The sequence below is a fragment of the Rhincodon typus genome, chromosome 4 (genome assembly GCF_021869965.1).
Source record: "Rhincodon typus isolate 14 chromosome 4, sRhiTyp1.1, whole genome shotgun sequence".
In the NCBI taxonomy this organism is placed as follows: Eukaryota; Metazoa; Chordata; class Chondrichthyes; order Orectolobiformes; family Rhincodontidae; genus Rhincodon; species Rhincodon typus.
In genome coordinates, this window is record NC_063335.1 from 103,962,677 (window position 1) to 103,990,340 (window position 27,664).

The following is a 27,664-nucleotide window of genomic DNA, read 5'->3' on the forward strand; positions in this document are numbered from 1 at the left end:
ATATTGCATTACCTCACTGTAAGTGGTGAGGATGACAAAGTCTGTAGAGTGACTTAAATCCCTTGTATAAATTCAGGTTCAGCAGTTAATAGGAAGGCAATTTTTCTTTTTGTTCATTCATGGGACGAGGGTGTCACTGGCCAGGCAGTATTTATTGCCTATCCCTAATTGCCCAGACGGCAGTTCAGAGTAAACCACATTGCTGTGGGTCTGGAATCACATACAGGCCAGACCAGGTAAGGATGGTAGTTTTCCTAAAGGATGTTAATGAACCAGATGGGTTTTCCTGACATTATGTCCCTTGTATAAATCACCAAAAGCCATTATTCAACAAGCAGGTTATAGGGAAGGCAAATACAAGTTTATTCATTCATGAGACAAGGGTGTTGCTGGCTAGGCAACATTTATTGTCCATTCCTAATTGGCCAGAGGGCAGTTAAAGAGTCAACCATATTGCTGTGGGTCTGAAGTCACATGCAGGCCAGACCAGGTAAGGATGACAGTTTCCTTTCCCTAAAGGACAATAGTGATACAGATGGGTTTTACCCCATAACATTGTTGGGTCTCTGGATTAACAGTCCAGTAATAATATCACTAGGCCTTGCTCAGGGGCCTGTAGAATACCTGATTGGCAAAGTGATTCAGCAAAGGTAATGCCGTCAATGTCAATGGGACGTGGTTAGATGTCCATATTGCCCATAATGACTAGAGATTTGAACCTGAAGATGGTTGGGCTGATCAGCAGGGCTTGTCCACGTAAGACAAAGCAGCCTATTTTATTGACACCATGTGTGGGCAAATAGGGCCAATTAGCTTAATAATCCTATGAACAAAATTGAGCCACACACATTTTAGTTCTTTCAAATCTTTCAAGTACTTGTAGGCGTTTTATTCAATTTGAATCAGTGAAACACGGGTGTGAAGTAGCGAAGATGCATTCAAATAAAATTCCCTTCAAGTACAAGTCGGCCTTGTGCACATTTCCTTTAGCACTTGCTAGCTCAAAACATGATTCTATTTCTTTGTGGTCTATTGTAGCTTCTTAACAACGTCTTGCAGCTCTTCTGCGATGAACAAGATGAGCTCTGACAATAGTACTAGATCTTTGTTTGCACGCCCGCTTCTTCCGCTTGCACGCATTCCTGCGCCTGCGCCTGCGCTTGCGCCCACACCCCTTCATGGTTCAGAGTTCAACCACTGACTTTCCTTAGATCATCCACATCTCCAGTTTTATAGTCTTTTTACTTGGGTGACCAATTATGATGTCAATGTTATTTTGAAATTTGGCCACTGCCTTATAAGGTCAATGTTTGACGTTAGACACGAGGTGTCCATTGTTGGTTGTGTTGCAAAGTGAATATCACTACCTTAAAAAGTATCGTTGTGTGAAAGTGTTGCAGTTTATTTTTAAGGTCATGATCCTCCGGGCATGGATAATGGGGGTAAAACTCACAAAAGGATGTTTACACAACCACAATATACACTTACCATCAGTGGATTGTTCAGTATAATCAGGGCTTTGCCTGTATTCATAGAGCTCATAGAATATGGGACTAGCTTCTTTGCAGCTCATAGAATTTCCCTTATCTAGTTGGAGGCATTCCTACGTAATGGGAGCCTGAGATGGTTGTAAATGTGCAGGAAGGCATTTGTTCAAAAATAGAAATTGCTGGAAAAACTCAGCAGGTCTGGCAGCATCTGTGGAGAGAAATCAGACATTTAAGGTCCAGCAATCCTTCTTCAGAACTCGATTCTGAAGGGTCACTGGACCCATAACATTAACTGTTTTTTTTCTCTCCTTAGACATTGCCACACCTGCTGAGCTTCTCTAGCAACTTTTTGTTCTTGTTTTAGATTTCCAGCAACAGCAGTTCTTTGTTTTTTTTCAGTTTGATTACAACTGATTTTACATTCATCTACCTTTTTTCATGTATGCCTCTGAAATAATGCTTATCCAAATGGAGAGCCCATGTTTCTCCGACCTTTTCTGAGAACCGTTAACCTGAATTTCAGAAATTGCTGGAAAAGCTCAGCAGGTCTGGCAGCATCTGTGAAGAAAAGATCAGAGTTAATGTTTTGGGTCCAGTGGCCTTTCCTCAGAGGAACGGTTCTGAGGAAGGGTCACCGGACCCGAAACGTTAACGCTGATCTTTTCTTCACAGATGCTGCCAGACCTGCTGAGCTTTTCCAGCAACTTCTGTTTTTGCTCCTGATTTACAGCATCTGCAGTTTTTTCAGTTTTTAACTTGAATTTCAGCCTTGTTTCTGTTCTACAGTATTGAAAAGTTTCTTTGCAGCTTCATTATTTGCTACTCTGCAGGTTCTTTAATCCTCAATTTTTCACAAAACACACTTTCCCTCTCAGTTAGTTTTTAAGTATGGTGAAAGTTTCTGCATTGTTAAATATGCGAGAGTGAGGCATCTCAGGTGCTGGAGAAACTCAGCAGATCTGGCAGCATCTTTGGAGAGAGAAAGATTAAGTGTTTCGAGTTTGGTATGACTACGGTAGGGTTAGGGTTAACTCTTTTTCTCTCCACTGACAACGACCAGATAAATCTGTTTTTGTGGTGTTTTTTGAGGGATCGATATTGGGCAAATCATCCGGGATTTTTGTGTTCAAGTCCTGCGTCAACAAATATGAGGGGGTTGTCAGCAAGTATGAGGTTACTTAAAACAGTTAAGCTCATTAGTTATGAAGCAAACATTATTGTAAATAATTAATTTCTGTATGCAGCTTACAAAAGCCGACAGGGACTAAGTGCCAGGAAGAGTTTCAACATTATATGCGCACAGGTGTATACGTGAACTCTCTTAAAGGCATGGTACACATACAACAGTATACTCCTGCAGAGAGTTATGAGTGTACGGAATGGTTATGTTCAGCAGATGCAAAGGGTGATGGTGAGAGATGGGGCTGATTGTAAATGGTGGCTATTCAGACAGGGATATATGGAGATACCTTGAGGAATAGGACTGACTGACATTGCAAAATATGCCTGAGGGTTGCAGTGGATGAAGAGACTGGTGACCGTGAGGATGTAGGTTGGCATTGAAGGACTTGATAAGATCATTGCATATCTTTTAGCATCTTACCCAGGATTGCAGGACCGCACTTGGTTCTCACCCTCGTTGTGACTTGTTTACTCACAGATGCTGGTCTCTCTCATTTACAGGAATAAGAGGACACTTAATACCTGCAGTGTTGCCACCAGTGTTATGACCTATGCACGTGGCCACTCTATCTTTAAAGTTCTTGTCTGAATGCTGACATTTCCAGCATGGATCAATCCTAAAGCCGGCAGGCACCCTTTTACATACAAATAAGAAACAAGAGTAGACAACACAGCCCTTCTCTGCCATTTCAACTTATCTACCTCAGATTTAAAATTATCAATTGATCCCACATCTACTGCTGTTTGTGGAAGAGAGTTCCAAGCATCTACCACTTTTTGCGTGTAGAAGTGCTTCCTAACATCTTTCTTAATGGTCTGGCCCTAATTCTCAGACTAGGCCTGGTTTTAAAAGCCCCAACCAGTGAAAATAGTTTATCTATTCTGTCTTTTCCTATTAACATCTTGAAGACTTAATCAGATCACCCCTTAACCTTCCAGGTTCTCGAGAAAACAGGCTGAATTTTTATTATTTCTTCCCATAACTTGTAAACCTGTGTTGAGCTCCCCCCAGGGCTAAAACATCCTTCCTGAGGTGTAGTATCCTGATCTGCTCACAGTACTCCAAGTGGGGTCTAATCAGGGTTTTGTATAGCTGCAGCATAACCTCTGCATCCTTATGCTCCAGTCTTCTAGATATAAAGGGAAGCATTCCATTAGTTTTCTTGATTATTGTCTGCACTTATTTGCGGCATTTGAATGATCTATGCACCTGACCACTGAGTCTCTTTAGATGTCCACTATTTTTAACTTCATACCATCTAGACAATACCCCGACCTATCCTTTCTCGGTCCAAAACGGATAATCTCACACTTGCTGACAGTGAACTCCATCTGCCACCGTTTTTCCCATTTACTTAAGTCTATCAATATCTCTCTGTTCTTTCATGCTTTTGTATGCACTGTCTACATGCCACCTAACTTTGTGTCATTAGCAAATGGGAATATATGATTTTGTATGCCAATACCAAATCGTTAATCAGTAATATAAATAATTGGGGCCCTAACGGCAGTTCTAGGCTTCCAGAGATTATTGAGAGTCTAGCCGAGAGCAAGGAAGGCAGCAATGGTTCATGGGTCTCGGCAATAATGATTATGATTATCATCCTTTGCAGCAGAGGCAGTGTCTTGGGCAGGAGAAAGCAGCAAGACAAAGGAGGTCATGCCCACAGCAGAGAAGCAGTGCCACAGGACACTGCACCTCTGCCAACACAAAGGCACTGAGATTTGTGCCCTCATCACAGAAGACTTCACACCCTGCCACTTTGCCTCATTTGTAATTTTCTCATTGAAATAAAAAAAGTCTCGGAAACTCAAAATGCACCTTTCGCTTGCAGGTCTGTTTTTGTTTTAAATCAGAAGCTGTAACTACTTCACAGTTACCCGCTCATGACTCTGGAAGCAAGAGCAGATTCTTCTTCATTCATGGCACTGAGAGCAAGAATCACTGTCTCCTCACCCACACTGTAATGTTGTTCAATGTCCTAGCTCAGCTCTGAGCAACAAGGGATATACCTTGGAGTGATACCTATTCCATCCTTCATGTGACCTACAGGGCCCTACAGTCAAAGCCAAATACTGGTAAGGCCCATCAACGAGCCACATCTACGTTTCATGTATTTGCCCTTTTAATGTCCCAGAGACCAAGCACACTTTTTCACCTATTAAACGCACAATGACTTGCACTCTGGGTGTTCAACCACTCATTTCCACTTGTATTTAGTGTAAAGTGTGCAGGAAATAATGACAGAGAACGGAGCTCATCAGAACTGGGCTCTGCCTGATCACCAGATCAGGCACCTTGCCCACCACCACCACTCCCCCCCACCCCAAAATTTCCCAGCGAGAATCTCCACATCCCCTTTAACCTTGCACTATTGAGACAGCCCATTTCACCCCGCCTCCCCAATGTGGAGACCCACCACATTACACTTTCTTCCTTGCTGATACCTGAACATCCATCGTCACAGTGGAGGCCATGGTGATGTTCACTGCAATGGTTTCTCCTTCCACAGACTCTGCTAGACCTGCTGAGTTTCTCAAGCGATTCCTGTATTATTTTGTTTCTTTTAAATCCTTCTCCCACATCCTGTTACACTGTTCCACATACCCACTGTCATTATACATGCCCCCCCACCTCAACATATGTCTCTGCTACCCCCACTCCCAGCTTTGAATGCTGCACCCCCTTTTGGCAACAATCACCCGTTGCCATTTAATACACAGACTCCCAAGGCTATATATGCTCCAGACCGCTGACCAACCTCAATAGACAGTCCAAAGGAAAGATTGGCCAGACGCCTGACTGTGTCTTGGCAGCTCCCCTACTTACATAGACTCAATGCCTTGTCCTCCACAGCCATCTGTGGCAATGCATTCTGCACGTTAACCACCCTCTGGCTGAAAAAAAATCTCATCTCAGTTCTAAAGGGTTTTCCCTTCACTCTGAGGATATCCCCTCAGATGCTAGTCTCTCCTACTAGTGGAAACATCTTCTCCACTTCCATTCTACCCAGGCCTCAGTATTCTGTAAGTTTCAAGGAGAGCCCACTCCGTCCTTCTAAACACCATCGACTCAAACACTCCTCATGTGACAAGCCCTTCATACCCAGGATCATTCTTGTGAACCTCCTCTGGTCCCCCTCCAATGTCAACACATTCTTCCTTAGATAGAGGGCCCAAAACTCCTCACAATATTCCAAATGTGGTCTGACCAGATACTTAGAAAGTATCAGCAGCATATCCCTGCTCTTCTATTCTAGTCCTCTTGAAATAAATGTTAACATTGCATTTGCCTTCCTAACATCTGAATCTGCATGTTAACTTTAAGAGAATCCTGAACTTAGGATTCCTAAGTCCCTCTGTGCTTCAGATTTCTGAAGCCGCCTCAATTATTCTTCCTAAAGTGCATTACATCACAATTTCTCATATTGTATTCCATCTGCCACTTATTTGCCCTAGCCTGTCCAAGTCCTTCTACAGCCTCCCAGCTTCCTCAACTTTGCCTGTCCCTCCACCTACCTTGTGTCATCTACAAATGTAGCAATAATGCCCTCAGCTCCTTTGTCCAGCTTGTTCACGCGTAACATGAATAGTTGTGACCCCAGTACTGACCCTGTGGAACCCCATTCTGAAAAGGATGCCTTTATTCCCACGCTGTACCTTCTGCCAGTCAGTCAATCCTCCATCCATTGCCACTACCTTGCCCCGAACTCTGTGGACTTGCGGCACCTGGTCAAAGGCCTTCTGGAAATCCAGATAGATCATGTCCACTGCCTATGCTTTTTCTAACTTGCTTGTTACGTCTTCAACAAAATCTAAACATGATCTTCCCTGAATGAAGCTGTGCTGATTCAGCAATATTTTATCATGCACTTCCAAGCACTCTGCAATTTCATTCTTAATAATAGACTCTAAAATTTTACCAACAACTGAAGTCAGGCTAACCAGTCTATAATTTACTGTCTTCTGCCTGCCTCCCTTCTTAAGCAGGACGGTTATATTAACCATTTCCCCGTAAAGGGTTATGGGGATAGAGTGGGTAAAAGTGTTGTAAATGGCATTCAGTCAAACATGACCATATTAAATGGTGAGGCAAGCTTAATAAGCTGAATGTTCCTAGATGGTGGCATAGTGGCATAGTAACAAATAATCAGGGACCCAGGCTATTGCTATGAATAGGTTCAAATCCCACCAGAGTAAATTGGGGAATTTAAGCTCAATGAATAAACCTGAATTATGAAATTAGAATCATAGAATCCATAGAAACCCCATAATGTGGAAGCAGGCCATTTGGCCCATCCAGTCCACATGACCCTTCCACCCAGAGCCACCCTATCCCTGTAACCCTGCATTTCGCACGGCTAATCCACCTAGCCTGCACATTCCGGGCCAATTTGGCATGGCCAATCCACCCTAACCTGCACATCTTTGGATTGTGGGAGGAAACAGGAGCACCTGGAGGAAAGCCATGCAGATATGGGGAGAATGTGCAAACTCCACACAGATAGTTGCCCGAGGGTGGAATTGAACCCAGGCCCCTGGTGCTGTGAGGCAGCAGTGCTAACCACTGAGCCACCGTGCTGCCCCTAAAACTCCTCCACGTGAGGCAATTAGTCTCAGTGATAGCAATTGTGACAAACATCATTGCTTGTAAAAATAATTTGGTTCAATGGAGAGTGCAGGAGGGCATGCCAGGAGCAGCACCAGGCATACCAGAAAATGAGGTGTCAACCTGGTGAAGCGACCAGACAGGACTACTTGCACGCCAGGCAGCAAGTGATAGACAGAGCTAAGCGATCTCGTAACCAACAGATCAGTTCTAAGCTCTGCAGTCCTGTCATATCCAGTCGTGAATGGTGGTGGATGATTAAACAGCACACTGGAGGAGGAGGCTCCACAAATATCCCCATCTTCAATGATGGGAGAGCCCAGAACATTAGTGCAAAAGATAAGGCTAAAGCTTTCACAGTGATCTTCAGCCAGAAGTACTGAGTGGATGATCCATCTCAGCCTCCCCCAGTAATCCCCAGCATTACAGATATGTTCACAGTGTTCACAGTGTTCTGATGAAGGGTAACCGGATCCGAAACGTTAACTCTGTTTTTTCCTTCACAGATGCTGCCAGACCTGCTGAGCTTTTCCAGCAATTTTGTTTTTGTTCCTGATTTACAGCATCTGCAGTTCTTTCAGTTTTTATCACAGATACCAGTTTTCAGCCAATTTGATTCACTCCACGTGATATCAAAAAACGGTTGGAGACACTGGATACTGCAAAGGCTATGGGCCCTGACAACATTCCGACAATAGTACTGAAGACTTGTGCTCCAGAAATTGCCGCTCCCTTAGCCTAACTGTTCCAGTACAGTTACAACACTGACATCTCCCAATAATGTGGAAAATTGCCCAAGTATATACTGTACATAAAAAGCAGGACAAATCAAACCCAGCCAATTACCGCCCCATCAATCTGTTGTTGATCATTAGTAAAGTGATGGAAAGCGTCATCAACAGCGCTATGAAGCAGCACCTGCTCGGCACTAACCTGCTCAGTGATGCCCAGTTTGGGTTCTGCCAGGGCCACTCAGCTCCTGACCTCATTGCAGCTTTGATTCAAACATGGACAAAAGAACTGAATTCCAGAGGTGAGGTGAGAGTGACAGCCCTTAACATCAAGGCTGCATTTGACCAAGTGTGACATCACAGAGCCCTAGCAAAATTGGAATCAATGGGCATCAGGGGACAAATGCTCCGGTGGTTGGAGTCATACCTGGCAGTTACAAAGATGGTTGTGGTTGTTGGAGATCAATCATCTCAGCTCCAGGACATCTCTACAAGAGTTCTTCAGGGTAGTGTCCTGGGCCCAACCATCTTCAGCTGCTTCATCAATGACCTTCCTCCATTGTAAGGTCAGAAGTGGGGATGCTGGCCGATGATTGTACAATGTTCAGCACCATTCGCAACTCCTCAGACACTGAAGCAGTCCGTATCCAAAGTGACATTTGTGCCACGCAGATGCCAGGCTATGACCATCACCAATAAGAGACAATCTAACCACCACCACTTGACATTTAATGGTGTTAAATTCACTGCATCTCCACTATCAACATCCTAGCAGTTATCATTGATCAGAAACTCAACTGGATTCAGCACATAAATGCAGTGGCTACAAGAGCAGGTCAGAGGCTAGGAATACTGCATTGTGTAACTCACTTCCTGACTCCCCAAAGCCTGTCCACCATTTGCAAGGCCCAAGTCAGGAGTGTGATGGAATACTGCAGCCCCAACAAGAAGCTAGACACCATCCAGGACACAGCACCTGCTTGATTTGCACTACGTTCATAAACATCCACTCCCTCCACCACCAACGCTCTAGCAGTAGTGTGTACTATCTACAAGATGCACTGCAGAAATTCACCACAGACCCTCAGACAAAGATCCAAACCCACAACCATTTCCATCTAGAAGGACAAGGGCAGCAGACATATGGGAACGCCACAAACTTTCACTGTCGTTGGGTCACAGTCCTGGAATTCCCTCCCTAAGGGCATTGTGGGTCAACCCACAGCAGGAGGACTGCAGCGGTTCAAGAAGGCAGCTCACTACCACCTTCTCAAGGGGCATCTAGGGACAGGCAATGAATGCTGGCCAGCCAGTGATGCCCGCATCCTACAAAACAAAACTAATCTTCATTTGGGAATGTTATCTGTTTCTACATGACTTAACCTGTATGTGGTGGATGACTGTTAACTGCCCTGTAAAATGGTCTAACAAAGTACTCAGTTCAAGGGCAATTAGGGACAAGTAACAAATGCTGGGCTCGACAGCCACTTGCATCCCTTTGAATAAAAAATGATTTCTTTAGATGTTAACGTGCTGGTGAGAAACAGTAGCTGCTTTCATTCCAGCCAGTCAATCAAGCCTTAATTGTGGACAGATTCTAGTTGGTCTTGAGGATTGCTGTTTGGAACAGGTGCAGGGTGAGGTTGATGGTATAGTCGAACATGTCTGTCCCCATTCACAGCAGAGTCAATAACATCAGGCTGATTGAATAGCAGCAGAGTGTTAATGCCACAACGTATTTAACATCCTAAATGTAGTCTCCCGGTGAATGGCATTTGGAAAGCAATCAAGTGGAAAATGCGATTCTTGGGTCTTTTTCCCTTATTTGATCACCTTATTTTAGTTTTGAGATTGGCCCGTTCAGGAGCTGAATGTGGTGGACCAGTGTGTATTGCGCACTGAAGGAAACCCACAGTTTGACCAGGAGCATTGAAAGGAAAACATTAGCAATAAAGGATTAGTAAATTACTTCATGGGATTAATAAAAAGACTTGTTTTCAAGGTACACAATGTTTATTTGAAGTTTATTCAAATTACTGCAGTATATGATGCAGCAAGAGAATTGTTTCCAGAGATGATCTTATTACAGTGACATTTTCTTCACAAAATTCATTAATGTTTCTGGATGGTTGCCGAAGTCTGACATAGTCCAATTTTAACATCTTCTTCTCCTCCTCCTCCTCTTTGGTAATCTTCTGATGTGACGTCGCCTTCGATACGTTTTTGATCTGTCCCTTTTGGCAACGTGCAGACGGCGTAGGTGCCGTCTTCGTAAAAAACAATCTTCTGGTGGTTTTGGTTTACAGCTCGGCATTATTGTGTCTCACCTTCTTTTGCGTCTGGTTTCGCAGTTTTCTTTTGATGTTTTAGTATTTTTCACAGCTTATAATATATGAGGCATCTATTATGATGTGATAGATTTTTATGAGCTTTCACTGCCTTGTAAGGGATTTGCAACATGGTGTGTTGGACCCTGATTATGATGTAGGTGAGGCATTGCGACCTTATAAGGTCTTGTGTGCAGCTAGGATCCCTGTTATTTGTTTTTCTCTTTTTTTGTTGGTGGGATAAATTTTTGCATTTAGTAACGAAGGCATTTTAACACTTTGCTCCAGAGCGTCAAGCAGCACCAACATTCCCGAGGTTAAGTAGAGCACAAGCAGCTGCAAAATAAACCTGTCTCTAGTTAATCCTGACCTTTACTGCACCTATTTCTATTTAATACACAAAGCACATTATTGCCTTTGAATGACATCACGAGTTTGGTCCCAAATTAGGAGCCGTTTTGTATTATGGACTCACATCCACTGGGAAAAGTGTTGAAGATGCCTATTTCACAGAAGACCCTTTTAACCAGCTAAGAGTGGCCTCCCACTTTTCTGGCTAGGTTCCTGAAATGGGTTACACAATTGAAAAGACATTCAACTGACTAGCAGTGCCCTTCATTGTCTATAAACATTTGTCATTTTTAGAGAGTTTGATACGTCATGCCAAGTGATTACTTTCAGTTTTAGGCTTATTGCTTGAGTGGAAAAATTATTCATCTTTGCACTCTTTCCAAGGTCATCGTTTCATTCTGAAAGAGCAGCACCTAGAATCAGACACAACAACGAAAGCCTTACCAGAACCTTGTAAAGGTTTAGCCAAATTTCCTTTTGTTCTAATCCCTCTGTTTGTGAAGCTCCGTGCCCTATATCCTTTCTTAGCTTCCTTTTGGAAAGCTAATGGCATACTGACCTTCATAGCAAGACAATTTGAGTATAGGAGTGGGAATATCTTGCTGCAGTTATACAAGGCCTTGGTGAGTCCACAACTTGTGTATTGTGTACAGCTTTGGTCTCCTAATCTGAGGAAAGATATTCTTGCTATTGAGGGAGTTCAGCAAAGATTCACCAGACTGATTCCCGGGATGGTAGGACTAACAAAAGAAGACTGGATCAACTGGGCTTGAACTCACTGGAAGGGAAGAATGAGGGGGGATCTCATAGAAACATATAAAATCCTGATGGGACTGGATAGGCTATATGCAGGAAGAATGTTCCTGATATTGGGGAACTCCAGAACTATGGGTTCCAGTCTAAGAATAAGGGGTCAGCCATTCAGGACTGGGATGAGAAAGAATTTCTTCACTCAGAGAGTTGGGAACCTGTAGAATTCTCTACCACAGCAAGCTGTTGGAGCTAGTTCATTAGATATTTTCAAGAAGGACGGCACAGTGGCTCAGTGGTTAGCACTGCTGCCTCACAGCGCCAGGGACCTGTGTCCGATTCCACCCTCAAGCGACTGTCTGTGTGGAGTTTGCACATTCTCCCTGTGTCTGCGTGGGTTTGCTCCGGGTGCTCTGGTTTCCTCCCACTGTCCAAAGATGTGCAGGTTAGGTGGATTGGCCATGCTAAATTTCCCATAGTGTTCAGGGATGTGTAGATTAGGTGGGTTATAGGGAGATGGATCTGAGTGGGATGCTCTGAGGGGCGGTGTGGACTTGTTGGGCCGAAGGGCCTGTTTCCACACTGTAGGGACTCTGTGAAGGAGCTGGACGTGACCCTTATGGTTAAAGGGATCAAGGGGTATGGAGAGAAAGAGAAGTTGCATGATTAGCCATGATCATATTGAATGGTGGTGCAGGCTCGAAGGGCCTGGTGTCCTAGTCCTGCAATTACTTTCTGTTATCATCTTTCTCTGTCACTTTTAGAGATGTGAGTATGTATCACTTGGACCATTTTAAAATCCATTTGAATTATACTGCTTCTCCATCTTGTTCCTCCCAAAGATCATCATTAACACTTCAAGTGAGAATGATTTTGGTGCTTGATAATGGTCACCCTCTGCATACCAACATTACACTGATCCACATTGAACTTTCAATTGGATTTGCCAGGTCTCTGCCCATTTCAGAAGTTTATCCTGAAGTCTTGTACATCATTTAATAATCAAGTTTTGTACCATCCTCAAGCTTTGAAATTGCACTGTCTACCTCCAAGACATTTATGTATAACAAGAACAGCCATAATATTAGCAATAATAATCATCCTAATAAACCTAATCTGTTGTTTTGATTAAATGAGTGCTCTTTAGGGGGAATATAAAAGACCCCAAGTTACTAATGCTATGACTAATATTTGTCTCTCAACCAACGTGACAATAAGCAGAATAACCAGTTGTTATTCCAGTGCTGTCTGTGGAAGCTTGTTCTACACATATTGGTTATTGCATTTCCTATATTCCAACATTATCCACATTTCATTGTCAATAAAGAGACTTGGATGACCTGTGGTTGAGAAAGACTCCATTTAAATGGGATTTTTTTTTCTGTCTTTAGTACCAGTTACTGCATGCCTCTCTTCAATCAGAAAACCATCCTAATTACTTGCTGTTTCCTATCCCTAAGCCAGTTACATACACAAGTTACCACTGTCCCTGAAATTTCATATGTTTCTGTTTTCTGAATGAGCCCTTTACGCAATACTTTATCAAATACCTTCTGAAAGTCCATGTATATGACAATAACTTCAATACTCTCATTGCCCTCGTTTTAATCTAATCAATCAGCTCAATTCGGTGGTCAGACATGAATGATATGCCTTTGGCAGATCTATTCTGGCTGTCCCTTATTTAACCCATGCTTCTTTAAAGGAGAATGGTTTTGGTGCTGATTAATGATCACTCCCAACATATCCATATTAAACTGATTGTCCTTTCCCCTCCTTTCAACAGGAGTGGTACATTTGTAACCCTTCAGTCCTGAGGCACTATTACCGTGTCTCAGGAAGACTGAAATGTGCATAGAGCTTCTGCCGTTTCCCTCAGCAACACAACACCCTCTTTCTATCTACTCTTAATAATTTATCTGCCTCCCTTCTCTATTGTGACATTAACTTTAGCCTCTTCCTTTGTGATGTAAACTCAGCCTTCATTTTGCCTTTTGCTCCTAATATGTCTCACCAACTGTTTTAACTTGTTTTGGCTTTGTATTTGTTACTAAAATACTTCATTTGTCATTTATGTTTCTCACGAATCTTTTCTCCTATTCTCCGGGTAGCTAGGGTCTCTGCATTGAAACAATTGTCTGCTCTGCACAGAAACATCCTTCCATCTCATCCTATATTCCCCACTAGCATCGCTGTCTTCTATCAACCCCTTTCTCTGAAGCACTATCCATCAACACCACACCATGCCCCCTCCCTGTCCCCTACATCTAATCGCTACATGTTCCCTTACCCTCAATCCCTACCCACAGAAACGTAGAAAATAGGAACAAGGCCATTTAGATCTTTGAGACTGCTCCCCCATTCATTATGATCATGGCTGATCATCCGGCTCCGTTTCTCTCTATCTCCTTTGATTTCTTTATCCCAAAGAACAATATCAAACTCCTTCATGAAAACATACAAAGTGTTGACCTCAACTGCTTTCTGTGGCAGAGAATTCATAGGTTCACCACTCTCTGGGTAAAGAAATTTCTCTTCACCTCAGTCCTAAATGACCAACTCCATATCCTTAAACCATGATCCTGGTTCTGGAGTCCCTGGTCACCGGGAACATCCCTGCTGTATTTACCCTGTATAGTCCTGTCAGAATTTGATAGGTTTCTACGAGATCCCCCATCCCCCTCCTCATTCTTCCAATGAATATCCCACTTTCCTTTATCTCTATCCCTTTTCCTTCACCACTCCTCTTTTTCTTAGAACTGACAAATGAACCAAAAAAAAGTGTTTGAACGATCTGGAAAACCCTTCTGATTCTATTTACATGGGTTCCTCTGTGTTTTTTATGAAGAGTGATTCTTTTGAAGGAGACCAGGTTTTGGGTGCTGCTCTGTTTAACAGCCAATGAGAAATGAAAATAACATGGGAAATTGTGATTGTATCCGTGGCTTCGTCAGGAAAAAACCTACCTCACTGCACTATTCCTGTGTTTTTCAGAACAAGGATCAGTTACCTCTACACTACGCAGCTAGTCGACCCAGTGGTGCACTCAACATTGTTCAGACTCTGCTGAAATTCTCAAACAAAGATGCTCGATTAGTGCAAGATAAGGTAGGTTATGGGACAGTCTTCATTATTAATGTTTATAGCTGACTGTGCAGACCCTATCATGATTTTTTTTAGTGCTGACCTTAATATACTTGTCATCTTGTAGCTTATCCAGTTTTGGATATTCATTAGCTTTCTATTACTCTCAAATGTAACCTTTGTGCTTATAATTCTCAATTATTTATCAAGATATTGAACAATTGAGAATTCCCTCTGATAATATTTCCCAGGTTGCTGACAAGCTTTGCACCATTAGCCTCATGGTTCCTTGGAAGGCAACTGGATCACTGATTGTATGTGGTGTAACCAACCAGATCATTGATTGTATGTGGTGTAACCGACCAGATCATTGATTGTATGTGGTGCAACCGACCAGATCATTGATTGTATGTGGTGCAACCGACCAGATCACTGATTGTATGTGGTGCAACCGACCAGATCACTGAATGAATGTGGTGTCACCAAATGGATTACTGATTGAATGCATTGTCACTATGTGAATCACAAATTGAATGTGGTGTCACCAAGTGGATCACTGATTAAATGTGGTGACATGAGGTAGTCACTGAAATGAATATAGTGTCACCAACCAGATCATTGGATGTGCTGTTACCAACCAGTTCAGTGATTGAATGTGGTGTTACCAAGCAGGATCACTATTAGAATACGGTGTCACCAAGTAGATTTCTGATTGAATCTGGCTTTTTGGTTGCACATGCACAGAATAAAAAATATTATAGGTGAGCATTGTTGAATTGTCGATGTCGGCAAACACTTCGTTGAAAGAAATTATCTGCAAGGTTAGCTGTTGTATTTATATGCACACAGTATTTATATGGATAGTCCAGTTTAGTTTCTGGTCAATGGTAACCCTCAGGGTATTAGTAATGGAAGATTCAGTGAAGGTAACACCATTGAATGTCAAGAGGCGGTGGTTGGATTGTCTTTTATTGGAAATGGTCATTGCCTGGCATTTGTGTGGCATGAATGTTACTTGTCACTTTTCAGACCAAGCCTGGACATTGTCCTGATCTCATCGCTTTGGACATGGACTGCTTCAGTATCTGACCCCTCGATGAAAGGAAGGTTATTAATAAAGCAGCTGAAGATGGCTGGTCCTAGGGTACTCCCCTGAGGGGTTTTGGTATCCTGGTAGTGCAGTGGTAGTGTGCTTACCTCTGAACTAGGAGACTTGGGTTCAAGCCCCTCGGCTCCAGATGTTTGTAATACTATCTCTGCACAGGCTGAGGAACTCCTGCAGAGATGACTGACCTCCAATAACCATGACCATCTTACCAGGACTACAACCAGCAGAGAGTTTCCCCTCAATTCTTATTGACACCAGTTTTGCTGGAGTTCCTTCTGTGAAATGTGGCCTTAATGCTGACATTGCAAAAGGTTTTTTTTAAAGTACATTTTCATTTAGAGGATCAGCATTTATAGCTATCCCTAATAAAAATGCACAACTTTTCTTGCTAAGTTTTTTATTGTGAGGTCTCACTTTCTTTTCTTTCTACAGGATGGCTGCATCCCACTGTTCTTAAGCGTTGAAGTTGGTAATATTGCGGTCTGCAAGGAGCTGCTCAGTGTTAATGCTGATCTGCAGCTCAGGACCCAAAGGAAGGTATAAGTGTGCAAAGGAGTGGGTCATGTTAACTTGGAGCTATGTATAGTAAGGCTTTTGTCATCGAAGGGAGTAAAATGTTGAACGGAGTACATTCAACTTACCAGTCCTTACAGCTAGTGCATAAATTTGAAAAGGCTGAAGACAAAACTAGACCACATTTAGTTTTCAGATTACCTTGACTCGTGCAAACTCATTTTCTGTTAAGATTTGATATTCTCCAGGCTCTGTGGTATTGAGGTATGTTCTTTACTGAATCCAGTAAAAAGCTTCTTCTCATTGTTGAAGGTTAGTGATATGTAGCAGAGCTCCAGCATTTTGTACTGTCATACTTTGGCTGGGTCATATTCTAAAGTCTCCTCTCAAGCTGCCAGTTGCTGATTGAGGAGAATGATGATTTTTTCAATACCTCAACTAAAATATTGCAATTGCTGAAAGTCAGAAATGAAACCAGAAAATGGTGTAAATACTCAGCTGGTCAGACAGCATTTCTGGGAAATTAAACAGTTTAACATGTCTGGTTAATGTCCTTTCATCATGACTACAGCTGTTAGATGTTTAGTAATTAATGTGAAAATGTAGAGTCTGAAAGAGATTTACAGTGCAGAAGATCATTCAGCCCAAGAAAGAGTTCTGTAGTTCTTTACTGCTACCCAGCTCTTGATTTGGCACTTCAAGAGCCTATCCAAGTATGTTTTTCCCTGGAGACTGTCAGTTCTGTAAGGTATTGCTCATCCTTTAATTCTAGTATGAAATTCAGTAAAGCCTCTGTCTTGTTTGTGTCATTCCTCTGGGAATCCAGTGTTTGTCGTGTTTTTTAAATCTAATGACGAGCAAAATCACAGCAGATTTCATGTTGCTGCTGCCTTGTTAAGGTGTGATGGTCCACATCACTTGTACTAGGTCTAAATTGGTTTTGTGGACTCTATGGTTTGGCTTTGTGTGATAATGCAGAATAGAGCTTAACAAAAATTGACAGCATCTTTTGTATCTCTCACAACTGCCATTTCCATTACCTTCAAGAAATATATAAATTACTGCAGATGAAAGAGCTGCAGCACTCTCGGTATTCAGTGCATTACCACTTGAATCAAGAATCAGATTCCTGCACATCCTAGTTGGTTCATGTGTTATAGCTCATTGACTTGAAACATTGACCCTGTTTCTCTCTGCATACCATGACCTGCTGACATTTCCAGAGATTTCTGTTCTTATGTCAGATTTTCATAATTGTGACCTTATGTGACCACCTGGATGTTAGTTCATCAGAAGATTCAGTACCATAAGTTGTGAACACATGTGCTTGAAATGAAAATAAACTGTAGCTAATTTTCTGGCTTACTTTTCAGGATAATGGTGACACTGTCTTGCACGTTTGCTGCAGAAAGAGAGATACAGAACTGGCTAAACTCCTTGTGGAGTTAGGTGCTGGCGTTGATTTTCAAAATGTGAGTACAAAATATTTGATGGCCAGTTAGACAGCTGCCAATTGGCAAGGTCCAAAGCCTTAACTTGATTTTACTGTAAGAGAAAAGTTCTACTTAATTGCTAGCACACTGAACAACCAAATTACCTTGACAGTAGAGAGTGAAAAATTGAACAGAAAATAGAAAAAAAGGAATTACTAAAATGATTAATAAGGAGACAAAAATTAGAAAATGAAAGAAAATTTGCCAAAATATATAAAAACAAATAGAAAACATTTCTTCAGATATTTAACAAAAAGAGAGAAGATAACAATGTAAATGTTGGTCCAAGAGAAAATGAGTCTAGGAATTGAGGATAAAGAGAAGACAGATGAATTAAACAGATATTTTACATTGGCCTTCACAAGAGAGGCGTGCAAGTAGCATCCCAGAAATAGCTGTGAATCAGGAATTGAAAGGAGAGAGGAACTCAGGAAAAGTACAATTGCCAGGGAAGTAGCACTGAGAAAGGTTTGAAACTGCGAATTGACAAGTCACCATGTCCTGATGGATTTCATCCAAGGATCTTAAAAGTAGCTAGTGAAATTGTTGATGTGTTGGTTTTAATTTTCCAAAACTCATTAAATTCAGGGAATGTTCCTTTAGATTGGGGAAAAGCTGATGTAATTCCTTTATTCAAAAAGGAGGGAGCCAGAAAGCAGAAAACTATGCACCCATTAGCTTAACCTCCATCATAGGAGCAATGTTAGAAGCTATTATTAAAAACATTATAACAGGGCGTTTGAATAAGTTCAATGTAATCAGGCAGAGCCAACATGGTTTTATGAAAGAGAAATCAGGTTTAATTCATTAATTGCAATTCTTTAAAGAAGCAACTTGTGCTATTGATGCAAAGGGAAACTAATGAACATATTGAATTTAGATTTCCAAAAAGCATTTGATAAGGTATCACATCAAAGGTTATTGTAAAAACTAAAAGCTCATGATCTGGAGGTAACATATTGGCATGGATAGAAGAGTCAATGGCTAACAGACTGGTAACAGAATGTCAAGAGTGGTCTGCCACAGGGGTCAGTGCTGAGGCCTCAACTCTTGACAATTTATCTGCATGACTTGGTTGAAGGGATCAAAGGTATGGTAGCTAAATGTGCTGATGACACAGTGTTAGGTAGAAAAATGAATTATGAAGAGGACAGAAGGCATCTACAAACAGAACAAAAGATAGGTTAGGTGAGTGGGCAAAGATCTGGAAATGGAAGTACAATGTGGGAAAGTGTGAAATTGTCAGAAAAAATAAAATGGAAGCATGTTATCTAAATGGTGCAAGGATTTATTGCTCTGAACTGCAGAGAGAACTGGATGTCCTAGTGTATGAATCACAGAAGGTTAGTGTACAAATACACCAAGTAATCAGGAAAGCCCAGAGAATGAACCAATTTATTACCAGTGGAATTGAATGCAAGAGTAGGGAGGCTATGCTTCTGTTATACAGGGCATCAGTGAGTCTGCAATCTGGAATAATGTGCCCATATTCATACATGGTCATTCATGATCGAAATGGAGGAGGGTTTTGTTTATACCAGAATTAATACTTATGATTAGATAATTGATGTGATCAGGTCCCAGTGCACGAGACTGGGACTAAACCAAGGGCTTGATTTTGAATGTCATATAGTCATATAGCATGGAAACAGACCCTTCAGTCTAACCAGTCCAGGCCGACCATAATCCCAAACTAAACTAGCCCTGGTGCCTGCGCTTGGCCCAAATACCTCCTAACATTTCCTATTCATGTACTTATCCAAATGTCTTTCAACATTGTAACTGTACCCACATCCATCACTTTGTCTGGAAGTTATTCCACACGCAAACCACTCTCTATGTAAAAAATTGTCCCTCATGTCTTTTTCAAAACCTTTCTCCTCTCACCTAAAAATATGCCCCCAATCTTGAAATCCCCCACTCTAGGAAAAGGGCACTGGGCGACCCCTAACCTGGACACAGTACTGCTAAAGAGGCCTCACCAACATCCTATACAATCTCATCATGACATCCCAACTCCTATACTGTGAGGATAATGAATGGGTAAATAATAAAACCAACTTGCCAAATGTTTATGGCCCCAATCCCCAATCGATATGATACACTGACACATCGAGGAATCATGGCCAATTCCTTCTTTCTGGAATGAAGAGCCAATTTTCTGTTTGGCAACCTCATATCCCAGTGGATGGACTTTCCCATTGTCCTTTATCAGAGGAACGGTATTAGCTTCCTACCTCTGTGTTTGCTAACCAACTTGGGTGCTGGATGACTTATCCATTCTGTCAAAGGAAGGATTGCTGCCCAGGAGTTAATTCACATTCGGCATGCTGTGTTTCAGAAGTTAACTTAGAAACATTTGTGAAGTTGAAATGATTCCTGGCCTTTTGTTTGATCATCTTCAAGAGTGTGGAGGAATTTTTGCCTGATGACTGGTCAAACATTGAGGTAGATCAAGGCTTACGTTGTATTGAGGTAGGAATTGGTCTGCTTTGACTTTTGCATCTATTTTAAAATAGGCCCTTATTTCAAAGAGAGAGAAAGAGGAGGAGGAACATTCCTGGAGCTTTGCCAATTATTTATTACCCAGATGAAAATCTCATTTTGTCTGGACTGTAATTTTACATTTAACTCAGACAGTACAAATTAGAACTTGCAAATGTAACGCAATTGGTAATTTACAGCAAGGTTATTTTTCTTCATTCTGTGCTTGTTTCTGCAATGTAGGATGACGGTCAGACTCCCTTACATGTTGCTGCGTGGGAAGGAGATGAATTGATGCTGAAAGTCTTCTATCAGTACAAAGCCAACCCAAACATCACTGACAAGGTATATTTAATTTTCAATTCTCGTGAGTTAAAAATTATGCAGAAAGCTGAAGTACTGAGGGAATGCTGCTCAATAGATGTTGCTGTGTTTTGGATGCAGTAAAGGCTCCTCTCATCATACAACTCAAAGAAGGGAAATGGAGCTCACCTTGGACCCCACAGCCCCTGGAACCCACCCTTGCACCCACAGCCCCCCTAGCATCATGGCCAATATTTATCCTCTAACCAACATCAAAAGAAAGATAACAAAAACAAATTGCTGGAAAAGCTCAGCAGGTCTGGCAGTATCTGTGGACAGAAATGAGAGCTAAAGTTTCGAGTCCAGTGACCCTTCCTCAGATCTCTGATTTCTCTTCACAGATGCTGCCAGACCTGCTGAGCTTTTCCAGCAATTTCTATTTTTCTTTCTGATTTTACCAGCATCCACAGTTCTTTCGGTTTTTATCCAGAAAGATAATCTGGTCAATAGCGCATTGTTGTTTGTGATAACTTCCTGTATGCAAATTGTCGTGCACATCTCCTGTAGTGATTGCACCTCAAAAAGTAAGAAGCTGATTGGCTGAAAATATACTTTAGGGCAATCTGAGATCAGGAAAGGCCACATTTGTAATACATTTCTTCAAAGGTAAGTCCTTTTGCTCACGACAAAAACATATGCCATTCTTATAATTTAGAGAAAGGTCTCAAACAAATGAAGCTAGGAATCACTAAAATACAACACCAGAGAAATAAGACAAACAAAAATGCATAAATTATTTGTTACGAGTTCTCATTATAAAGATTATGTTCTTGGTCTGTGGATGACATTGATCATCCAGTATTTATGGCTCAGCTGTGAGAATATTAAGGGTTAACTGGAGTTTACATGTAGGCTACAACAGGTAGGAGCTGATACTCTTCTTATTGAAGGACATTAATGACTTCTATAACAACTCAGCGTAATCGTTTCTTGCCAAGGAATTAACGGGATAATTGCAGTATGAGAAAAAGCTAGAGAAACCCAATTCTGGAACAGGAACATCTAAGAAGTAAGCTTTAAGTGGTACGTATATTGATAAAAGTTCTCATCATCACCAGCAGTCCCTCAAAGTGAGGAAGAGGCTTACCACAGAATCTTTTGAATGGCTGTAGCTCCTAGTTGTCGCTGACCAGGAGATTCTCGCACTTTTACCACACGTCATAAGCAGGATTTCCAGGTTAACAATTAATTTGTTTGGCCAAGTTAAAAATGTTAAAAAATCTTTGGCCATAAAGTCCAGAGCTTCATTCTCAGAGGTAGGGACACTACCCAATTGTTAAAAATACATAAAAAAGATAATCCAGCATAGTTTCTCAATAAGACAGCGGCAATGTAATACAATTCAAACTTGTGTGTTCTGGGATGAAGCTGTGGTGTGAAAGGAAACAATGGTAGAGTGGTAATGTTATTGGACTAATAACCCAAAAGCTAGGCTAATGTGCTGGGGACACAGGTTTGAAGCTGACTGTAGCAGTTATTGTAACTTAAATTCAATAAATAAAATCCAATGCTAGTGTGAGTAATAGTAATCACAAAACTGCCATTGATTGTTGTAAAAACTGATCTGGTGCAGTATTACCCTTCAGATCAGGAAAGCTGTCAGTCTGGTCTACATATAACTCCAGATCCACAGCAATGTGGTTAACTCTGAAATGGCTGAGCAAGCCATTCATTTCTGCAGTGCTGCCTTGCCAATGATGATTGACAATCAGGAAAATATCTTCATGGGCTACTGTTTGGAAATTCTTTACACAAATGTGGAAATAATCGCTTAAGAAACAATTGGATAGAACTGCAAAAGGGAATCTTAGGATCATAGACTGCAACTAGCACAGAAGGACCCCATTCATACAATTATTTCTGTGCCAGCCCTCTACAAGACCACCGCAACCTGTTCCACTTCCCGCCTCTTCCCCCATAGCCTTTCAACTCTACTGTTTTCATTTAATTATCCAATTCTGTTTTGAAAGCCCCAATTCTACCTACCTCCATCACATTATCAAGCAATTAATTACAAATCTTAACCACTCGCCTGCATAAAAGGTTGTTTTCCCTCCTGTTGCCTGTGATTCATTTGCTAATCAGCTTAAAATGATGTCCATTGGTTCTTGACCTTTTGGCCAATAGGAAGTTTATCTTTCTATATATTCTGTCCAAACTCATCACAAATTTTTTAATACCTTTCAAATCTCCTTTCAACCTTCTCTTCCTGAATGAGAACAATCCTGGAAATCAATCCATATAACTGAAGACTCTCATCACTGGTACCATTGTCATAAATCTTTTCTGCCCCCACTCTCTATTGCCTTCATATCCATCCTAGCCCAGAACTTCACGTCAAAGACAAACTAAGTTCACTCTCATCAATCATCAAATCTCTACAGTGTGGAAACAGGCCCTTCAGCCCAACAAGTCCACACCAACCCTCAGAGCATCCCACCCAGACTCATCCCCCTATAAACCCAACTAACATACACATCCCTGAACACTATGGGCAATTTAGCATGACCAATCCACCTAGCCTGCACATCTTTGGACCGCGGGAGGAAACCGGAGCACCCGGAGGAAATCCACACAGACATGGGGAGAATGTGCAAACTCCACACAGACAGTCGCCTGAGGGTGGAATTGAACCCGGGTCCCTGGCGCTGGGAGGCAGCAGTGCTAACCACTGTTTGAATTAGCCACAAGATCTCCCTTGTCTGTAATAATTTTGCGATTTTGTGAAAGCCCGAACTAAAACTGCAACTTGTTTTATTTCTGGGCAATTAAAATGAAGCTTGCAGAGAATATAAAAGGAATCTACAAGGCATTGATAAGTATAATCAATGCAAACAGAATGGTATGTCTAAAAGTGAGGTCAACAGTATTGAATCGCAATGAATTTTTTTTAATATTTAATATGAACCAGTGCCTCCTCTGTGTTGCAGCTGGATCGGTGCCCGTTACACATCGCTGCTGAACGAGGACACACAAATGCAGTTGAAGTATTGACCGGGAAATTCAAGTCTAATGTGTTAGCCCGAACCAAGGTACTTCCTTCATTCACAGTTTTCAAATGCTGGCATACCTCCTTAGTAACTCAAATAAATAGGATTTCAAAAGGGACACTAAGTACTTTAAGCTGAGGACACATGATAGAAGCAGCTATGCAAACATGGTGAATAGGAAGTTGTGAATAAACTCTTCTTACTGTCTCAACACCAGAAATCATGGACAGAAGACAAATATGATAAAACCCGTAAGTAATAAATAAAGAAAAATTACTTTGGAAAAGAAATATCCTGTCTATTGGAAAGTAGCCAGGGTTTCTGATCTGTCCTGTTTATCATCAGATGGCATTAAATGCTTATTTAAATCTGAAAATTCACTATCACAAGAATCAGAAAAAAAATAATCAACCTGAAGAAGTTGATTTTCCTTAATCCTGTTTGTCAAGGACATTTCATGGCCCCATTTATCCCTCCTTATTTGTTCTTTAAGTTCTTTGCTGCTTTCTATGTATTCTTTGAGGGCTCTGTTTGTCTTCAGCTTCCTAAACCTTATGTATGCCTCCTTTACTTTTTACCTAGGCTCACAATCAATAATCCAATAGTTTCAATCTCACCATAAGAGACTAGATTTCTTTAAGAAATAGATCACAATTTGTTTAACTAAATGTTCAGTTCCCCAACCTTTATGGTTGGATTTGAACTCTTTTCCAGACCATTATTACTAGCCTTTGGATTACCTGTCCAATAACCTAACCAATGCATTACTGCGTTGGTATTTATGCAAGGAGCTATCCATCTTAGTTTATGCTTCATTAATGCTCATAAATGAGATAAATGCATAAGCAAATAAAAAAAAATCTTAGGCTGCATGCTAATCAATTGGATTCTAGTAGGCTAAAAATTGGACAATGCCTAAAACCAGGATTAATTCTGGAGTGATTATAACGAGGTCAGCCAGGTAGACCTCATAGAATATGAGTTCTCTGACTGGGGCTGTTAATCTGGTCCAATTGAGGAGCCCTAGCTGACAGATAATAACAGGAGTGTCAGAGGTTCAATCTGAGAATTGGCTCTGAGGAAGCTGGACCAATGTCAAGTACGTTGCACATGTAAATAAGTGACTTGGCGATGGGATACCTGGCTCAGATACCAGTGATGTGCAATCAGGATGAGATTTCAAAGCCAGAACTGCTTTAGTCAAAAGCACACATGAATTAATCAAGAACACAAAACCTTGCGCAGGTCTCTGCCTTGGAATTCGTTATTGATACATGATAGTACAGCAATGCTGAATTTAATCCCATGCTGCAGCCAATGCTACACTGTCAGGCGAACAGCAGAGACACTAATGCATATAGACATAGGCACCAAACTATGAGTGATCTCTGAATACATATCATAGCACACAGGGAGTGCCAGCACAAACCAGAACTAGACCAAGCTCCCAGAAGGCACATAAAACAGGGAAACTAATGTTAGACTGTCAGCAATGCAACATGGAGACAGTGAATCTTCAAACCCAGACCAGGTAGAACTACATGCATGTAGATCTAGCTGATTTATTTTGTTTTTCCTCCTCATCCCAATGACATTTAAGTCATTGCTACCTTGGTGAAGAGCAGTTCGTCAGAAAAGATGAGGAATCCAACTTGTACATCTCAATTCCTTAGCTGCAGAGACCGACTGCAGCTTCAGGCTGGTCATGTGCTTAGTTTTAATTAAATAATTTAAGTCAATTACCATTAAACAAATAAATGCTTGTGACCTGCATATCATATGTTTTATTTGTTTTTCTTGCAGGATGGAAGTACACTGATGCACATTGCTTCACAGTGTGGCCACCCTGACACAGCACTGGCCTTTCTGAAGAAAGGGGTCCCTTTGCATATGCCCAACAAGGTAGAACACATCATTTTTTATGATTGTTTTATTTACTTCCTTTTCAGTCTTTGGCCATTGACCCTATGGATGAATGCAGATTTGGTCTGAACTTTCCTTCTACATTCATCTATTCCATTTGATTTGATTTGATTTATTATTATCACATGTGACTATGTACAGTGAAAAGTTTAGTTTTGCATGCAATACAGGCAGATTGTACCGTACAAAGTGCATCACGGTCATAGAACGGAGCGAAGATTACAATTTTATGGCTGCAGAGAAGGTGCGCAAAGAGCGAGCGAGATCAACATTAAATTTAAAATTTGAGAGGAACATTCAGAAGTCTCTGCAGGAAGGGAACCCTACTCAGAAATCTGATGAAGGGTCTAGGCCCGAAATGTCAGCCTTTCTGCTCCTATGATGCTGCTTGGCCTGCTGTGTTCATCCAGCTCTGCACCTTGTTGTCTCAGAAATCTATAGCTCTGCTTTGCTATCTGTAGCACTGCTTGTGCATGGCGCAATCCAAGGAGTCAGTGAATTTCAGTTCTAAAGAGGTGGAGTCGAAATGCAAGGACTCCTTTTGCTCTCTCCACAGATGTTGCCAGATCTGCTGAGCTTTCTGTAGCACATTTTTTTTATTTTTATTTCAAATTTCCAGCATCCACAGCATATTGCTTTTGCTTTTAGATTATATGCTGTGTGTGAATTGATACTGAGCCACAGACATTAGAATGTTCTCAAGCTCAACTAGTCTGCAATGAGTCAATTGATCTCAGTCAAGGTGGCAACGCTATAGTCTGGTGTCAGAGCTTGACTAAGGGAGAAAGCCAGGAAGAGTTGCTTATATAGTGACCCAACTTGGACTGTGTTTAAAACCAAATGACAATCATTGGTAAACATTGAAGGATGCCAATTCTCTGGTGCCAGTGAACTGTCACTTCTGATGGACCAGTCCATTGGTTTGCAGTTTCAGGAAAGGAAATTTGAAAAAAAAACATATTGCAGTATATTTTTCAGGTTCAACAAATCAAGAAAGCGGCATTAATCCCTGTGGCTCACTCTCATCTTCCATGAAGGAACAATTCACCAAACAGTCGTTGGTAGAACAGAACTTGAATGTTGCTGAAAAAGATATGTTGTCAAGATATGTTGACTGAGACTGAGCACAACAATTCACAAGAAATACTAATGTAATGGGAAAACAGCATTTATACTGTATGGGAGAAGAGTGCTGATTGGTTGGCAAGTTGATTGTGATCAGTGGAGGCATTGTCATAGGAATGCATAAGTTAGATGATGACTGGTAGTTAACTGTCAAGGTTTATTTAAATCTTAAACCTGGCATGTTGATCCTGATTTGGCATTACCCTGATGGAAGCACCAGAGAATGACTGTCACCTGTTTTGTTGAGTAGAAACAGACAAGGTGTGTAATTTTTTTTATCAGATAGGAAAACCACAGTGCCCCGTGCATTTATGTACCTTCAGTATGTGCAACTGCCTCATTGCAAACTGGACTGACAATCCTAAATTAGTCCTCAAAGTAAATTTTGGCACACTCGGGGTTATTTAGCAACTGTTATCCAATAATAGAATCACATTGATTATTGAATACTGTATTTTGAGTTGTGTCCATGTACTGGTTGGGTACAATCAGTACCTTGTCTGCTGCAAATATCTGAATGGACATGTATTTAATAGCACACGTCCTGATTAGTGCAAAACAAAAAGCTGCAGAATAATACAGGAATGAATTCTTTTACAGCAGTCGTCAAATTCATCATCACTTCTGTTTGCTGCATTGCTTTACTTTGTGGAAGAGACCCTCCTGTGACAGTGGGGTTTCAAGCTCCTCATTTTGCCTGAGTCCTGCCTTTGTGGAGTTGGTAGGGGTAAGGAAGGGAGAGGGTTAACCACCATTGAAATTCCAACTCTGGGCTGAATCTTAGCAGAAACGGGCTAAGTATCATTCCTGGCCAAGCAGCATCAGAGGAGCAGGAAAGCTGACGTTTCGGGCCTAGACCCTTCTTCAGAAATGGGGGAGGGGAAGGGGGTTCTGAAATAAATAGGGAGAGAGGGGGAGGCGGATAGAAGATGGATAAAGAAGAAGATAGGTGGAGAGGAGACAGACAGGTCAAAGAGACGGGGATGGAGCCAGTAAAGGTGAGTGTAGGTGGGGAGGTAGGAGGTAGGGAGGAGATAGGTCAGTCCAGGGAGTACGGACAGGTCAAGGGGGCGGGATGAGGTTAGTAGGTAGGAGATGGGGGTGGGGCTTGAGGTGGGAGGAGGGGATAGGTGGGAGGAAG

The 27,664-nt window shown here is 41.6% G+C and overlaps 1 protein-coding gene across 1 annotated transcript in view; it reads left to right on the top strand.

Annotated features, from left to right (window-relative positions):
• trpn1 (transient receptor potential cation channel, subfamily N, member 1) overlaps nucleotides 1–27,664 on the top strand; it is a 173,055-nt gene that overhangs the window by 61,389 nt on the left and 84,002 nt on the right. The window contains exons 4-9 of the mRNA XM_048595966.1: nucleotides 14,435–14,548; nucleotides 16,065–16,169; nucleotides 17,519–17,617; nucleotides 20,366–20,467; nucleotides 23,416–23,517; nucleotides 25,279–25,377. Coding sequence (XP_048451923.1) covers nucleotides 14,435–14,548; nucleotides 16,065–16,169; nucleotides 17,519–17,617; nucleotides 20,366–20,467; nucleotides 23,416–23,517; nucleotides 25,279–25,377 — 621 coding nt within the window. The remainder of the gene's footprint in view (nucleotides 1–14,434; nucleotides 14,549–16,064; nucleotides 16,170–17,518; nucleotides 17,618–20,365; nucleotides 20,468–23,415; nucleotides 23,518–25,278; nucleotides 25,378–27,664) is intronic.